Genomic DNA, 18,856 nt, shown 5'->3' on the forward strand with positions numbered 1-18,856 from the left:
GGTCAAAAACAAACAAAACAGTCCTTGAGTCTCTTTTGCAACCTCTTCTCTTTATAAGTGTAATATAGGGTATTTATAAGTGTAAAATAGGGTATTTTTAGGAGAAATGCACCCAGACATAGCGATGCGTCTTATTACCAGAAGCATCTTTATTACTAGCAGGGTCCTGTATCTTTTCCACATTTGTGAGAAGGACAGAAAGACAGAAGGGATTAACAAACTATTGGAGTCAGGGTGTATACAGAGCTTCCAAATTATCACTTAGGCAGGATCTGTTTGAATATCCACCTTTATACCTTTGAACGACAGCTTTCGTTTTTCCCCATGTCCATCACCTGATAGATGAGGCCTTCGTGCAAAACCTTCTCATGGCACTCACAGACGGCAGGCTGGGGCAGGGGTCATACGCAGACTCCTGCTCACTAGCTAATGTCACATCTTTCCCTCGCATCCAGGAAAGCATATTGGGGTCTAAATAAGTGAGATTGCTAAAAGTAGAGGAATGGCCATCCATTGATCTTAATTAAGTTTTTTAAAAGTAAATTAATCACAAACATCGGTATTATACCTATCATTAGTAATGGTCATTTGTGACACAACTCACAAAATTTCAGGACAACATAGTTAAGAAACATTTAAAAAAATAAATAGGGTATTTGCTAAGCTTCCCAGATAGACGAGCACCCTCCACCTGTGGTGTTTTCAGTCAAGGCATGGTTGGTTGGGTTGACTCCCCCAGCTCACATATTCGCTTTTAGGGTATCAGTTACAAGGGTCTTACTTAGGTATGTCACAAGAGACACTTGGACTCTTAAGAAAGGATAAAAGAGATAAAAGACCATGTTGTCCAAAGCAATCAGTGAGTTAGAACCCAAACATTCTCATTTCCCTAACTGGCAACAGGGAGCCCCACGTTATCCATGCTCTTTGCTCCACGAATTGATCCAGAAGCTGAGCACTAAAGCTTTCCCTGTTATCTCCCAAGTTAGGATGATCTGCTTCCTTTCCACTGCATCAGAAAATGAAAATTCAAGAAGTGGGAATAGAAACCCGATTCAAAAAAGAAGAGGAAGACAGAGAGGTGACTGGCAATCTGATATAGTATGCCTCCTGGGGAAAACGTGTCTGGATCTTAAAGGCGGACTATGACAAAATGAGAGCAGAAACAAGTCTATGTTTTCTAGGTCGCCATAGGGAACCAATCTAACCTATTTACAGGTGGTCTTAGGGGAAATATCTTTAAATAGCTATTTGTCACCATCTTTTTCATCATCTTCCATGATCACTTTGGGTCTCTCGTCCCTGAGCAGTGTCACACCTGCAAAACAAAGCACAGATCTGCAATTAAGTGCCTCTAAGTAAAATATTAGACGACCTTACAGCATAGACAGTACACAGGAGCATGGCAACGCAGAAACGTTTTAATGTCTGCAAAGCTAAAGGTGCCAACAGAGAGAGAGGGAACTGAGGGGCCTTATTTGGCCTTCCCAGAGGAGCTGTGGCTCAGTGAGAACACCGTTATGGTTATAAGAGATGCTCAACCTAGGTGTCAGAGGCAACTCTCACCCCCTTCTCTACATTCTACATTTAAGCTTACAGCAGTAGGATGGAAGCATATGGATTTTGGAGTCTAACTGCTTTGGACCCAGTCTGCCACTCACTTAATCTGTGTTGGGCCAGATAGCACCTTCAGACCTAAGTTTTCTTGTATGTAAAATGAGGGCATTAATATTTATATAAAGGGTTATTGTGACAACTAAATGAGAAGTATGTAATAATTCTTAGCACAGTGCTACAGCCATGAGCAACTTAGTTCTTCCTTTCCTTTCACAATTTGCTAGTTTATTTTCCCTTTGAAAAGAACTGGTAAGCCTCATGAAGTCAAACTAAACATATTTTACTAACATCTGGGAAAATATTGAGCTGAGACTCTGAACATGCTGCTTCTGAATGTCAGTGCTGGTAGATGATAAATTTTATGTGGTTTAGAACAAAACGAGAAAATAAGGAAAATGCAGTGAATTTTTTTCATACAGCTATATGGCTACAATTCTGTCCTTTATTTTGAGATGATTCTTTTGCTTATCTTGGGGATTAAAATATCCTTTCTTCTATGAAATTTTAGGGGTGTTAGATGGTTGTTTTGTCAGTATCCTTACTAGGAAAAATTCGAAGTTGCTATCCCTATGTTAGGCTCACAATATCTTGTTTTTAAAAGTTTACTAGTCGGTGGAATTCAGAAGCCTGAGCACCATTTTCTGGACTGATCAGCCCAGAAAAAACTATCCAAGGAGGTCTGGACGGTTCTGCTTATCCTGTGAATTGTGAAATCGGTCGTTTTAATAAAAGGAAAGGGAGCTGTGATTCAGGGCCAGTCCTCCATGGTTTCTGTCATCCCACTCCAGTCAGTCAGCCTTGTTTACCCACCTCTGCCTTGAATCACTCCCCACCCTTCTCAGAATCAGAGACCTTTCTGTTCATGAAGCATTTCATAAAGATCTAAACTTGAGGGAGGAAAGCTGTGCACCCCAAGAGGCCTTTCTACAACGCTGGAGTCCATTCAACAGTGGCAAATTGACGAATACTATGTGTTGAGCTTAATGACTATTCCTTTGATTCAGTCCCTCGTTGGTTCATATGGGTTCTTTACCAATTAGCTGATATTTATTGGAGGAGAAAAACAATTTCAAGAGTCTGGCTGAAAATAAGGCTTTTGCATAAATCACTTATGAAGCAGAGTGGGAGATATTTTCTCTTATACCAGTTGCACAGAGGTTTGGATTTTAATTTAGAATTAAGGCTATCTTGATAGAAGAACACAGAGTTAGCTATGCTGAGCCCCCAAGCATACCATCCTTCCTTCCTTGATATTTCTTCACATTACACCAAATTTGGGTGGATTCAATGTGGACAGGAGCCTTTAAATTCCCAGATCCTAGTCAACTTTCTGGTTATTTTAAGTATCCTTGACACCTAGTTGTACAAGTATCTGGGCCAAGAAAAAAAAAAAAAATCCTGGGATTTCAGGGAAGGGAGGAGGCTGTTAAATCATCAAGGTCAGCCCTTCCCAAAGTGGGCTAGGTTTCCACAGCGACACAGGAGATACTTTCAAGTGGAGGTGAGCTAGTATATTAGTATACTATTATACTATTATATAATAGTATATAATATAATATATATAATAATAATATATATTATATATAATATATAATAATAGTATACTATTATATTAGTATAATTAAGCATTAGTATAATCAAGCATTCATTTTAATGTCTTATAATTTAAAAATACATGGTAGTTTATCAAAATCCTGATTTCATGGATATCATTGCTTAGGATGATATCAGCAGCATCTCTATGTCGTCACTGTGTGCTTATCCTTGACGCTTCATATCATTGCCTTTGGTTATTCGAAGATGAACGAGATTTAACAAACACTCGTCTATCTGATTTAACCCAGTCTTGATCCTCACATTTTCCTGTATAAGCGGAGGTGTATTATTGGAGAAATGTGCTCTAGAGCCAGAAAGCTTTCCCTTCATTGGCCACTGAACTTGGAGCAGGTCACTTAACCTGTCTGAGCCTCAGTTTATTCGTCTGTAAAACGGGAGGAAACATAATTTGTATCTCCCACAGGGGGTGATCCCGCCAAGATAGATTTAGCCCAACATTCTTTTATGCTTCAATCACACCTTACATGAACCTCTGTTAAAGTACTTGACACGTTGTAGGAATCATTGGACAAGACATCGTCTCCTTACCAAACTATGAGATTCTCAAAGGATATCCTAACGTCTAGCCCAGGACTTGGAATGTAGTAGGGATTTAGAAAAATGTCACTTCGTTCCCTTTCCCTCTCTATGTAGAAGAGTTTAGGGCACTCGGTTGCTTCTTAGAGCTTGATGTGTTTTTAAGGCCGAAGCTGTTAGTCCAAGGTCTCTAAAGGGTCAATTAGCCTTGCAGCAAGCTGTTTTAGGCCATGATCCCCGCCAGAGCACCATCTAAAGCCAGTCACCTGCATTACAGATGTGTGCAGATCTAAGGCAGCCAGAGCTAAGACACCACCCCTCCTGGTAAACCACACCAGAGAGCGCGCTCTATTCCCGGCAGGACAGAAGAGGTGTCACTTTCAAAGGACACATCAGGCTCCTTTCTACAAGTACCATATAGAGCTTTGACCTCCAAGTGTTCACAGCTCATAGGCCAATTTTTCAGGAAGTTTCTCTTCAACGCTTGCAGCCTCATTATTCATTACTTTCTCCAGTTCCTTTTGCCACAGACCTCAACTGAAGACTTCGCTTCCTCTTAAGCAGGTCTCGGCTACGCAAATCTGACCAATCCCAAACCAGTTCTCCCTGCCCTGCAGTTCCTTGGCCCTGGCAACTGTGGGTCACATTGAGAGCAAAGCTTGGGCTGGCAAGGAAGCCTGAGATGACTCCTCACTGCTCAGAGGAGTTGTCTGATGGTTGGAAGCTGTCAGAGAAGCTCATTAACCTCAGGGAATGAAGGTAGCTAGCTAGAGATTTAAAGAAGAGAGTGAATCCCTGTCCAGCCTTCACTTGCCAAGGGCTAATGAGAGGAGATGTCTCCAGAGTGCATTTTCCCGTGAGTTCCTCTCAAGACCCTTATTAGAATCAGTGTGTCTCTCTGAACCTCTGCTGAAGGCTCCATTCTTATCAGCCTAACTAGCATTTCGATTACTGCCAAATCTTTAGATACTAAAAGGCTCTTCAAAAATAAAGTACTTCAGCTAATATGCTAATGAAAGCTAGAATCATAGAACACTATCTATAATTGCAAATACTTGCAACCCAAAGATTTGCTGATTCAATGAATTCCATAATGTATACAGGCCACTGCTCCAACTCTTGTGTACTTTGCACTGTTTGATAAACATTTTTTATTTGTCCGGGAAGCTGCTCTCTTAGGATGTCGATATTGAGACGTAAGCAGCCTCCATTCCCAGAGAAATAGAGCTTAACAGTTTAGGAAGTTCCTTGAATCAGCAGGGTTCTATGGAGAGGTAAAACACTGTGACTAGAAAAATTCTTACCTTTAGAAATGATTTAACTTATCTCAAAGAATATAAGGTTCTTGAGGACACGGGGAGGGGGAAGGGTAAGCTGGGACAAAGTGAGAGAGCGGCATGGACATATATACACTACCAAGCGTAAAATAGATAGCTAGTGGGAAGCAGCCGCATAGCACAGGGAGATCAGCTCGGTGCTTTGTGACCACCTAGAGGGGTGGGATAGGGAGGGTGGGAGCGAGATGCAAGAGGGAGGAGTTATGGGGATATATGTATATGTATAGCTGATTCACTTTGTTATAAAGCAGAAACTAATACACTACTGTAAAGCAATTATACTCCAATAAAGATGTTAAAAAAAAGAAAAGAATATAAGTTTGAAAAGAGATACAGGTGAACTAACATTTATTGAGGACTTTCAACAAGCCAGGAACTGTGCCAGGTGCTTTATATACTTTATTTAATTGTGTTAACAACCTTGAGAGACAGATTTTATGGTTCTCCTTTCAGAGATGGATGAAATGAAGGAGGCCCTTATGGTCTGTTTCCCAAGGTCACAAATCTAGAATGGAGCAGAACCAGAGATCAAACCTACACCTGTCTGATTCCAAAGCCCATGTTCAGTGCTGTGTACTAAGGTAACTCTCTGACCGTCAGTATTTTTGTTCCTCTACTAAGTCTTCCCCTAGAAGGACTTCAATAAAAACAAATACAAGAATGAGCAGAAAATAATCAGTCTCCTAACGGAGAACTTGAAACTGCTAAATCATGATTGCCGAATGGAATATCTAATGAACAGATACTTATTGAGCACGGCTATAGAGGAGGGACTGGACCAGATATCAAGGTGAATACCAGCAACGCAGGGCAATCCCAGGCCAATTCTCATCGAAAAAGTCTTTGATGTAAGTCAATTTAAATAACAACTACAACAACAGCAACAAAAACAATAAGGATAATACTAAAAGAGAGGGCAAAGTCTTGGTATTTGCATGCCCAGCTCTAATACAGAGTTAGTTCAGAATAAAAAATATGCATTTGGCCTTGGAGGGGTCTGTTGGCAGAGACTTTAAGCTGGCTGAGTCTTAAAAGGTGACTAGAATTTGGACAGAGGCAGAGCTTGGAGGAAATGTGTGATGGGTTGAAGGATCAGTATAGGTAGGGATGCATGTAACCTATGAGAAACATGGCCGAGGCAGGTTCAGACCCTCCCAACTGGTCCTTGGTCCATTTCTCCAGACAAGTGCTTCCTCATGCTCCATTCCTCCTTGCCTGGCTCTTCTCAGAGGTCAGTAACCCTGTCTGCTCCCCTGACTGTCTTTCCATGATGTATTCTGAGCCGTCTTTCAATTTTGTTATTAGATGCAATCATGGGAAAATACAGTTTTATAATAATGACTAAATCTCATCTCCTCCCAAGTGTCCCTTCTGGATTGCTAAAATGCTACCAGTCCAAACCATAGCATGGTGCAATGAAAAACTGCTCACAGATGAGACAGACCTGGACAGCAGCCCCAGCTCTGTCATGTAACAGTGTTTGAACGTGAGCATAATTTGACCCATTCATCAATCGTTCTAATCATCCCACCATCAATTAGCCAATCAGCCATCCATCCATCAGTTTCATCAACAGAAGACTTTAGAGTAGCTAAGTTACTTAAATTCTCTCTCAATTTCTTTATCTGTAAAGGGAGATAATAGTTACTGTGTTATTCAGTTGATTTTTGAAAATCCACAAGACATGTAAACTCAGGAGCTAACGTTAAGTAGGGTTTCAATAAACATTAGCATATTTTCTCTTCTGCCATTCTCCCACCCCCAACTACTATATAAAACAAACACGCACTCCGTCTTATACTCTAACCGTGATTGTGTATGTCTTTCTCCCCACCTTGTACATAAAATTCTCAGGGACAAGGCTATACCTCACACGCTGACTGCCCTGCCCTGTAACGTGGGGTTGTGCACATAGTTCAGCAAGATTTTTTGGTTTGATTTGACACATATTAAGAGAGCTATCATTATTTCTGCAGCTCTCTTTCTCTCCCTTTCGCTCTCTCTTTCTCTTCTTTTGAGGATTTGGTAAATATATACAGGTGTCTTGGGAGACTCAGCTGTCAGCCATAGAATGCAAGATTCCTGGAAGACTGGGGAGGAGGGTATTTAAACTCTTTTCAAGGACCCACTGACATTTCTAGTTCATTGGCTCAGTGAATTCGACCAGTTCTGCTGAAGCATGAGTTATGCTCTGATCATCACCCAGCTCCAAGTCAGCCCCAGGGGAGCGGCCAATGAAGGTAAGCCTGAAAGGCAGCAGTAAATGCTGTTCTTCCCCTGGGCCCTTCTTTGAGACACAGATTGCTGGGCCAGGACAAAGGCCGTGCCTCTGGCATGTCCAGATGTTAAGCCTGTTGACCTGTTTCCATCACCCCCTGAAAATGCCGTGCACCAGCTCTTTTACCTGCTGCAAAGGGGGACACGTGCAGGGCAGGTGTGTCTTTTCTCCGTGGCTTTTTCTGATCCAGGTCAGTGTTATGAAGAGCTGGACTCATTTTGCCTTTTGGATGTCTCTCTTGGACATCGTATCTTTTAATTAAATGTTCTGAAAGCACACCTGCATAATTAGGGGAACAGAGGGAGAAACAGGGTCAAATACATGCATCTATATTTGCACATACACCTGGTGATGGTAGTCAGCAGATCTTTTCAAACATCTTAATAAAAGCAGTTTCTTTAAAATAAGAATTAGTATTTACTGAGGCTACACTAGAGAACATCATTTGTGCAAAGGATTTTACATGTCTGCTTTCATTTTAGCCTCACAAAACCCTGAGCAATTTAATATTACTACCACCGTCCACTCGCTGAGCAAAGTGAGGCAAAGGCATGTGCCTGAGGAATGGAGTCCAGGTCTGTCTGCTGTCAAAGTCCACCCGCATTAGAGCGATGGGGCCTTTGCTGTTCAGTAAGCCACGGGCTACACTCTTCACTGGCTTAATTAGTCCTCTACTTCCACCTACCTGCCTACTCTTCTCTCTTCTACGCGTGAAAGTTCTCTCCATCTGTAGAATGGAGAAAACTCTCTAAAAACAGCCTCCTCTATAAAACTGTCCACAATTCACTGCCCACACTGAGCTCCCAGGGTCCTTATCTGAGGACCTCCGTTATGATGTTACTTCTTGCTGTATATTTCAGCTGTTTATGTGTTTCTCTTATTTCTTATAAAACTGAAAGAAAGTTCCTTTTCAGAATGCTCTGTGTTCTATTTGTTTTGTATTCCCCTGAGTGGGTTGTGAATAGAGAGGACACTAAATAAATGGCCTGGAGGGAAGGGGTAAAGGAAATAAGACAAAACAAAACGTTTGGAAACAAGAGAGTGTCACATGCCACACGCAGGGTTGTTATAGAGACGCGTTAGCTGTTCACCAGACTGTTTCGCTCTTCTGGGCACACAGCTGGGCTGCATTTCTCTGCCTCCCTTGCAGTCGGGTGAGGGTTGTGACGGAAGGAAGTGTGTGTGCCACTTGCAGGCTTGCCAGTCCTCCACTCTGTCTGCCCTGGGCCTGCTGGATGCCTACAGTGACTTTAGAAGCCGTGTAGTGTTGATGTCCATTGACTCAAGTCCCTGCGGGACTGTTTGAAGCACAGCCTGCCTCCCCCGTCCCCAACTTCCACTGATGAGGGAAAAGTAAACCTGTATTGTGTTATCCACTAATATTTTGGACCATACATATATATGGTATATATATATATATATATGTTATAATGGCTGGCCTTATCGTAACTAAGACAAATGTAGAGATTGCAACAATGATTTAAAAACATCCAAATATTTAAGGAAAAAATTGTAAGACCAATGTGATCTAGAGGCGAGCAGTTCCCTTTTACAGATGTGCAAACTGACCTCACCGTCCGTTACCTGGTATGAAAGGTGGGATGTGCAGGGCCGGTGTATCTTTTCTCCTTGGTTTTTTCTGGTCTGACTCAACATTCAGGGTGACTTGTACATTTTTCCCTTTTCTTGGCTTCTTTTTGAGCTCACAGTCCTTAATAAACTGGTCTGAAAGGTCATCTGATTTTGACAAGACGCAAAGAAAAAAAGAATATTACATAAGTGTCCAGTCATGGACTGGTTGGATTCCAATTATACCTGATGATAGGAGTAGAAGTCGTTTGGTCTGAAAAAGAAAAGTATTTATTTATTGTGGCCTCTTCTACAGCGGACTTTACATGCATAAATCATGTAATAAAACTAGAATTCTGTAAAATTCCAAATGGAGAGAGCTTAAATGGGATGGATAATCAAGGCAAAGAGGAATTTTAAAATATAGTTAAGCAAGGCACAGAGTGGGTTTAAGTTACATTTCTGATGGGAGAACAGGTGTCAAATGCTCCTTCCCAATTTCCTTTGCTCAAGCCTTATTCTCTTTGGAGAGCCCAAGGGCTGGTACGGCGCCTTATGCTCTCTTTGGTCTTGTAGTTGGGTTCTGTCTGTTCCTCACTGCCTTCATTTCTATGACTGGCCAAGTCACACCAGTGATTCACACTTACACTTCAGCACTGCTCTTTTAAAAAAAATTTATTTTATATTCAAGTATAGTTGATTTACAATGTTGTGTTAGTTTCAGGTGTCCAGCAAAGTGATTCAGTTATACATATACATATATCTATTCTTTTTCAGATTCTTTCCCCATATAGGTTATTACAGAGTAGTGAGTAGAGTTCCCTGTGCTATACAGTAGGTCCTTGTTGATTATCTATTTTATACATAGTAGTGTGTATATCAGCATTGGTCTTTACCCTGCCCCCTGGCTTTGCAATTCTCCTATTTGCCTATCCTAACCCCAGGTCCTCGCGTCTTCTTATTCATCTCTTTATTTTCCTCAGTCCCCTGCATTACCTCACCAGAGCTTTTTTTTTTTTTTTTTTGCGGTACGCGGGCCTCTCACTGTTGTGGCCTCCCACGTTGCGGAGCACAGGCTCCGGACGCGCAGGCTCAGCGGCCATGGCTCAGGGGCCCAGCCGCTCCGCGGCATGTGGGATCTTCCCGGACCGGGGCACGAACCCGTGTCCCCTGCATCGGCAGGCGGACTCTCAACCACTGCGCCACCAGGGAAGCCCTCACCAGAGCTTTTGAAGCCTCGATTCTACATCATGTCCGTCAGATGTCATTGTATGTAATTAATTCGATCCGATCACCCCTTGCCCATTAAAGTATTCTCTCTGTTCCATTTTACTCCTCTGTGCTTTGGTTTACGTTGCTGTCCTTTGAGCTCCTCTGCCACTGTTCTAGCATTTGTTCATTCCGTAATGATTTATCTCCTGCTCTAGATAGAGCCTTCTTGGAGATTAAAGATTATATATCCTTTTGATAATTTTATTCTTAATTGCCTCTCCCACCAATAAATGCTTGCTGAATGGATAAATAAGTAGAGGTAGACTGATCTAAGTTCAAATCCTGACTCAGTTTCTTGTTAGTTCTGAGAACTTGGGCCATAGTTTCTTTTTTTTCCCTTTTTTTTGGGGAGGGCTTAATTTCTAGGAACTTTAATATTCTCTCAAATGTTAAGGTGAGGATAATATTAAATATGTGTGTGTGTGTGTGAGAGAGAGAGAAGAGAGAGAAAGGGAGAGAGAGAGAGAACTAAATTTGTTAAGGATGGTAAAGCATTTGATACATTTGATATATTTCATACCCTCAAAAAATGTTCACTCTAGCCATTGCTTACCCCCAATACTTTCCCCAAGGCTCAGAGGAAAGTCAAACCCTCCCACTCCCACCCCATCATTGTCTTTTCTTACTAACCCGAGTCCTGGGTGTCCTTTCTCATTTTCTAAGTATCCACAGCATTTTTACTCATGTTAACACCTTTAAAGGGTGATCTGATGATTACTTATGCATATCTTCTTGGCCCTCTTTTATGACAGGTGTCTTGTATTTTATCTCCTTAGCAACAATGAATAAATATTTGTTGAATGTATGCTTGAATGGATGAACTCAAACAGATTATGGATAAGGAGCTATCCCGTTAGGATTCAAAGAAGGTGCAAGGCAGGGAAGCTATTTGTCTCTCTGGAAACTCACTATGGCCTGGATACTGTCCAGCTAGATTTACAACTATGAATGATGTTGGGGAAATTCAGAGAGTAATTGGATTTTTTTAATCCCTCCCTCCCTCCCTCCCTCCCTCCATTCCTTCCTTCCTCCCTTTTGTTTTTCCTCTCTTTCTCTTTCTTTTGTTTATGAAAATATTCAGGTCACTTTTTTAAAAATATAGTGGATTAAATGTGCCAGACCTTTTCACTTCACTTTTGTGGGTCTAGACATAACCTGCGTCATTCATTCATTTATTTATTCAACAAACATTGATTAAACCTCTACTGTATATGCCAGCATTGAGCTAGGACTAAAAAGAAAAGTAAGAAATGGACCTTGCTTCCAAGTTACTTATGGCCTATTGGACGTTATATCTGGATGATCCTTTGTTTTAGAAAACCCAATACATGTGAGGAACCAACTATCAGAAATATTTAGTAACTATCATTATGCCTGCCTCATCAGAAGATCATAACCAAAAAATCAAACAGCATCATTCTTCAGCCATATTTAATAGTAATAAATATTTCCTTTTATCTGGGAGATTTTAATAATTTCATCCAATCATTTCAATTTAATAAGCATTGATTGAAATTGTACTATGTGTAAGGCATTGGACTATATGAGTTTATGTTTACATGCATGCAAAAAAGGAGATGAGAAGGGGACTTTATTGAGTACTACTTATGTGCTAGGTGATTTCACCTCATTTTAGTGTGTGGGATGGACCAACATCTTTTCTGATTCGTCAATGCCTGTGTTCTACCAGACGTTAAATATTCACACCATCCTGAATATATTATCTCATTTAGTTCTCACACCACACCCACGAGGAAAGGTACAGTTATCCCTAACTTGCAGATGAGGGGACTGAGGTTTAAAAGGCTGAAGATTCCACTGCTGTCAGGTTATGGCATCAGGATTAAACCCAGGCTCTTGAGTCTATGTATCTTAATGCCGGGCGGAAAATGTAATTTTAAAAATGTATTACCACAGAGCACAGTTCATTTCCCCCCATATTATCCATACCATAGACATTTGTTGAATGAATTAAAGTGGCTCAGAATGAGTGCTGCCCAGCTGTGGGGGGAAGTACAGGCTGGCTATGGACCAGCCATGCGTCACCGTTCAACCCCAAGAAGCGATTCAGGGCACCGTACAAAGAGCAAGACATTTCCTTCAATTTTGACTTTTACTTCAATTGCCTTTTCTCCCATGTTTGGAGAAATCCTGAATATAAAATATCTTGATGGTAAATGGGGAGAGGGGAGAGGCAAAGGGAGTCATAACCAAGTGAGGCATAAACAAAGGCTATGAATATGCAAAAGGCCCACCCATCAAAAGTCTGAGTGTCTCATTTTTAGAAATGGGTAGAGGCAGAAATGTTTCTGGTATTTTCATTACAAATGTTATGCAAAAAGTCAGTTCTGGAAAGGAAACAGATTGACAATAAAGCAGAAAAAGGCTATTTAAAATTCTGTCTTGATAGGCAAAGAGAGATATTTGAAATATTTTATTGGCACTGCACGTGGGGTGTAAGTGTGCCGGGAAGGACTGGAAACAAGCTATAGTGTCACATTCCATTTATTGCCTCAAAAATGCTCTGCCTGGGACTCTGTCAGACCCAAAGAAGAGGACAATGCCTTTCCCCTCTTTTTTTAATTCTAATGAACTTCTCTACAGTGCTTCAGCTAATATTTACGTGGCAGACCCCACAGACCCACGGCTATTTGCCCATCCATCTGGTGTTGGCTGTCATCAAAAGTCACAAACTATCAGGTTTCAGGGGGCCTCCCTCTGACTTGCTTGCAAACTGAATGGCAGGGATGCCCCCTTTCTGACTTTCACCATTGACATTCACACTGAAGCATTTACCTAAGTGGCCACAACGAGGGTCAAGCTTGTCCAGTCTGTCTTCTGAGAGCTCCAGCGGCTGCATTTGCTCAGTGGACATCATCAAAGGAGGGCCCGTGTGTGGATTTCTTCTCCAGCACCACCAAAGTATAGAAACAAGTCCATTAGTACCTCTTTTGTTTATTTACTCACTTGTTAAATAAGTATATCTACTGAGCACTTACTACTATGTTCTCCATTCAATCCTATTTTTAAAGTCTGCTTCTTCTACTTAGCTACTAGAAGCTCCAAACTTAAGATTTAAGCCAAAATAAATGAATCACACACACACACACACACACACACACACACACACACACACAGATTATCAGTAATTGTCACGTATCAAATGTTCAGTATTTGCTGTCTTTCAGAAGCACTGTGGGAGTTTCAAGAATGAACACTTGTAAAGTCTGAGAATTAGAAAAGAGTTAGCTGGGAGTTACAGAAAATCTTGATTAAACCTTGCCTGTATTTTTTTCTGTTGAGTTCTGCAAAGTAAGATTATGCCTATTTCACAGGTGAGGAAACTGAGGATCAGAACATCTAATTAAGTTATTTAGTCACACATCTATTAAATAGCCAAGCTTGGATCCATCTCCATGTCTGAAGACTCTCACTAGAGACCCAAGACTCTTAAAACAGCGGCTCCTTTGAATCGAAATTGAAACAGGCTTCTGGTTTCTACCATTACATGCTTATAACTATGAAGTAGTGAGACTTCTTCCCTATCCATATTACAACAGTCGTAGAGACGTGGTAGGAAAAAATCTAGGTCTTGAAATGGATCTTTATTATTTTCTCCCTAGAGATTTCTGACATTATAGCAAATCTGTTTCCTCTTCCTCCTCCCACCATAGCCCATTTTTCCTAAACCGCAAATCCATTGAATTTTTCAGAGCTATTAGTTGTAGCCATGGTCCAGAAGGAGTAGAGATTCAGAATGGACATGTGTCAGGTCTGAATGAGAAATGCATTCGTTGAGATTTATAGGAAATCTTCATTAGAGTCTGCCTATATTCTGTTTCTTTTAGATAATTTATTACTCGTGTCCTACCATAGCAAGAATGGTTGGAGAGCAGTAAGATTAAAATGACCCAACTGGTCGTTTCTTCTTGAGATTCTTGGATACTGGCATGCAGAGGAACACACAGACCAATTGTGTTAACATTTCAAGCTCACAGAATTAGTTCAACTCAGTTGTCTTCTGAGGAATAAGCCAATGTTCTCTGGGAAGGCTAGAGGGCCTCTCCTCCTCCAAGCTGAGATCATTGTGTAGCAGATGGAGACATTAACGGATTACTTGAGCCAGCTTTTAGTGTCATTCTGAGCAGACTGACTTCACTGAGTGACTTCGGCAGAGATCAATTCAGACCATTGCTTTTAGTGTTTGTATAGAGACTGCCAACTCCCTGGGACCATAGGAAGTATGCTGTTAACTTGGGTGGCCGGCCCCTACCTGCTTGCGTGAAGAGGAAAGCTATGGGACCATCATTCAGGATGAGTGGGCTCAGTGTTGGGGTCTGGAGGCAGAGTCATTCAGATATGGCCTGTGTACCTACTCAATCTTTCATCTCTTTGGGCAGAAAGTCATGGGCCCTGTCATAGACTTTGTGCTGAACACCACCCCATGCAGGAACTAGTTAAAATATTCCTTCTCTAGAAGAAGAGGCTGAGACTCAAAGAGCTTAACGTGACCTACAATTAGTTACATATTTAGAGTCAGTCAGCGTTTGAACTCAGGCCTCTTACCTTCTCCTCTAGGTCCTCTCTGGCAGGAGTACCCCTCTCCTTCTCTCCAACCTAATGTAAGCTGGTTTTTGTAGTTGGATTATATGGCTGCTCCTATGTGCTCCATAGCTGGTTTATTTAATTTGAATCTGAGCTTTCAAGTCAAAGAGATCTAGGTTAAATTTCAGCCCTTTACCTAAAAGCAGTAAGACTTTGATGAAGTGGCTACATCGTCATGAGGTAGTGAGGATAGATGGAACCCAAGTGCAATATAATCGTTTTTGCTCTTTCTGCCTACAGTCTATTGCTGCTGTGGTAAAATTTGCCCAGGCGAGCATCTTCCTGGTGCACCCACAGACTGGTACCCGGGGACATAGGGTCTTCTCTGCCCCCATTCTTAGCCTCAGTTTTCTTATCTGTAAAATGGACTTAATAATAACTATCCCAGAGTTACTATGACGATTAAATAGTAGCTATGTGCTTTGCACATTGTAGGTATCGAGTAAATGTCAGTCATGTAACATTGTCTATACCTTACTAGCTAGCTAGCTAATGAAGACCAGCTAACGAACTGAACAATTCTAAAAATCATTGACTCTTTCATTTTCATCTAGATGCTGACCCATGGGACAGCCAGCCACCATCCGAGCAAATTGGCTTTCACAGTATTGGACTTGAGAGAAAGGAGGCTGCCCTTGAGAGACGAGCTGTGCAAGTGTCAGAAGTCCACGGACAAGGTAAGGGTACCTGGTGACTAGTCACAAAACTGACACATGCCTCCTCCCCAAGGTAGCACCTAGTGTCTATGGGGGACACATCACTATTTTAAATCAGTGTGAGGGAAAAAATGATGGTAAGCCTCTGTTTACTAGGAGGCTGAGAGATGATTTTCACATTTGGGATTTTACTTTACAAAAATACTCCATGCTGGGCAGGGATGCATTTTGCCCATGGGATTAGAAGCTACGTTTACTATGGATGATGTCACTACAGTATTCTTGGCTGTAAAAAAAAAAAAAAACCTTCACACAAAGAAAGGAACGGGTACACGGAGGAGAGAGGTATTTGGAGTTTAGCATCACCTTATTAATGACCGTCATTTTATCTGCCTGTTGAATCTTAGTACAAGATGACCCCGTCTCCCTACCCCCTCTGCATTTCTACCCTCAGTGAGAAGGGTTGCTCAGGATAATTGAGCCACTGTAAGTCAGCAGCTAGTCTAATTCTTGAACTAGGAAATGGAATATTTCTACTTCGTATTCCTGACTCTGCCCATGCGTTTCTCTCTTTAATTCAGTCTCCACCCCAAGCACAGCATATGGGTGTTGCTTTTGTCATGCTGCCAGGGAGTGTTTCATCATCTCCCTCAGCAGCTCGCTGTAATCAGGGAAATTTCTGAAGAATCAGCTCTTTCTTTCGTACCTCAACACCTGGTACCCTGGGTCTTCAGATTCCAACCAAAGGGCTAGGGACTGAAGAGATGCTTTGCGGGTATTTTATAAACTATTTTCTAGTCAAAGATTTGTGATCCTTTAGCATTCTCTTGCCGTTTATTGGTTCAGTGTGGTCTCTGAATTTGAATACTCACACAGTGACGGCTGGGACCACCACTGTGACTGTCAGTATTGGCCCTCCCAACCTCTCCTGAAAAGCCTGGGGCCACATGTATGGTGGAAATCAGGATATTTTTATTATGTAACGCCTCCAGAAGAGTCTCAGGAAGCTCCACAATCACAGGCATTACTTCTGTAGCAAAAATATGAATATTCACACTAAATCACATAAATAAAGCCTACAAAATGATTCACATCTTTCACGTCAGGTTTAGCTACCAAATGAATTTATGTTGAACCTAACAACAACAAAAACTTTTGGTTTTCAGATTTTTCCATTAGAGAAGAAAGAGCTGTGGGTCTGCATTACTTTTCTCATTGTTGTTTGAAAGAATGTGGGTGTTTTGCTGTAGCACGTACAAGAGACCAGGTGATGGCATATCAGGGGTTTGAGGAGGTTTTCAGGATTGTGACGCTAAACTCTCGTAATTCCTCTCGGTAATTCTTACATTCCTTTTCTCAGAGAGACACTTGTAGACACAAGTACCACTGAGAGAGGAGATACATTAACTGATGTCACAACACACAGGGGTTATTAATGATAAAGGTCTCTTTCTCTTTTGAGAACAGGAGAGGAAAGGTCCAGGGAGCTGGGTGCCGGGGAAGGAAGCTGGCTAGGTTGCAGGGCAGGAAGGCCAGAGCAGCCTGCTGAAGCCGAGGACACCTTTGAGGGAGCCTGTCTCCACTAGCTCAGAGCTGGTTCCTATTTCAGGAGGATAGTAATGCTATTTCTGCTGCTAAAAAAGATTGGTCAGTTCACTTTAAGGTCAGAAACTGCTCTGGGCATGTGGTCCTTTCTCTTAACACTGAGTAGATTTCTCAGTTGGGTGTTAGCATATGTAGTTTAATTCATAGAAAATTCCTCACTGACTGTAAGCATTTGGTGCTGTGAGGTGATATAAGGTAGAAACAAATGCTTGGTTGCTTGTCCCACTCTCCAGCTGGGTGAACTTGGGAAAGTTATATGTCCTCTTGGAAACTTAGTTTCCACATCTGTGAAATGGGCACGATAGTGGCTCTTCTCCAGGGTTGTTGAGAGTATTAACAGTACCATGTGTGTCAAGCTCCCAGCCCAGATCCCAGCACATGCTACCATTTTAAGAATGTCAGTTGCTTTCTTGGCTCTTTTAGTCCTCTGCTTGGAATTACAACATGTACATCTAAATTGAACCATTGGAACCATTTCCTTGTCCCATCTCTGGCCTTTTCTGAAGCTAATGATGAGATAAGAACAATCCAACGTACAAACCAGCTGCAGAACACCCATTTCCAGGCCTTGGGAACATGCTAATACCGATTCTCAGGAGCCAGCTGACACTTAGCCGAGTCACGTGGTATTCTAAAGAATTTCCCCAAATTAGTCAGACCTGGATTTACTTGATGGAATAAAAAGTTAGAAGGTTATGTCCACAGCCCAAGGCGGTGTCTGGTTAAAGTAGCCTCTGCTTATGTAAAAATTCACATCTTTTGTCAAATCTTTTTTTAACCTGAGGACTGAATTCAGGTTAAAAGTACCGCGTTTTTAAATCAAATTTATTCATTTAGAAGGCCTAAATTTGCAGTATTCCTCGAGGAATGACTCTTCCTCGAAGTAGGACAGAGAGGGGATTTTTTTGATTAGGACACTCTCCTCAACCTTGGAAGAGAAGCCTCCCTACGCTGCTGTGTGAATACGCAGATATTCCTGTGTTCATCATGAAACTTTGCAATTTAATTTGCGGGGACTCTGGTTCTTACAGAACTCAGGAGTCCGCCTCCCTTGGAAAAAATGACTTGCAAGTGGTGACTTTCCCAGCTCCGCATCTAATTCCGGCTTAGTCTCACTCCAGAAAGCATCGCCATCTCCCACGCCCCCTGTACCACCAGCTGCAACCTTCTTTGTCCCAGCAACCACAAAAGAGCTGTAACTTATTGGAAGCTTGCTTTTCTCACCATAAAAGTTCTCAGAGTAAAAATCCGAAGCACTTACCAGTCAGTGCAGGTGCTGAGATGAGAAGGCAAGTGATGGGGAGGAAGTGTTTCCTCTCTGAAGCTGGGCCGGCTCCTCAGTGGCAGTGGCTGCTGCTGCCCGGCTTCAGCTCCTCTTATCAAGGGACCAGCTGCCGCTGTTGCCATGGGGATGCTCTGTTTCTCAGGCGCCAGGGCAAGGGGGATGGAGAGGGAAAGAGGACTCATCTCGCGGCCACTGCTCCCTACCGTAATAATTGTCCATTACAAAAACAATGCACAGAGTAGTGCTTTGAGGGCCTGGTGTGCAAGGCTGGAGTAGTCCAGACAAACAAGCTAGGTCCTTTAATCCCCATAACAACCTTATGCAGTAGGATTTTTTTGGCCTGGCTTTGCAAATATGGAAGTTTAGGCACAGAGAGATTAAGTGACTTGCCCCAAAGGTGCCACAGCTAATTCTGACCCTCAAATCCATTTGAATTTAAATTCAGAGTACTCTCACTCACCACTGTTCCCTCTTGGAGTAGTATGCTGATGAGAAGACG

The 18,856-nt window shown here is 41.9% G+C and overlaps 1 protein-coding gene across 1 annotated transcript; it reads right to left on the reverse strand.

The window, feature by feature from the left end:
- Positions 1–1,247: 1,247 nt before the first annotated feature.
- Positions 1,248–18,412, reverse strand: PPP1R17 (protein phosphatase 1 regulatory subunit 17). The gene is made up of 5 exons (XM_060156034.1): positions 18,334–18,412; positions 13,003–13,109; positions 8,950–9,102; positions 7,492–7,644; positions 1,248–1,318 (listed from the first exon to the last, which is right to left on the reverse strand). Exons 2-5 carry the CDS (start codon positions 13,082–13,084, stop codon positions 1,248–1,250), a joined length of 459 nt encoding a protein of 152 aa, XP_060012017.1. The 5' UTR covers positions 13,085–13,109; positions 18,334–18,412.
- Between the last annotated feature and the right edge of the window lie 444 nt (positions 18,413–18,856).

The sequence above is a fragment of the Lagenorhynchus albirostris genome, chromosome 8 (assembly GCF_949774975.1).
Source record: "Lagenorhynchus albirostris chromosome 8, mLagAlb1.1, whole genome shotgun sequence".
In the NCBI taxonomy this organism is placed as follows: Eukaryota; Metazoa; Chordata; class Mammalia; order Artiodactyla; family Delphinidae; genus Lagenorhynchus; species Lagenorhynchus albirostris.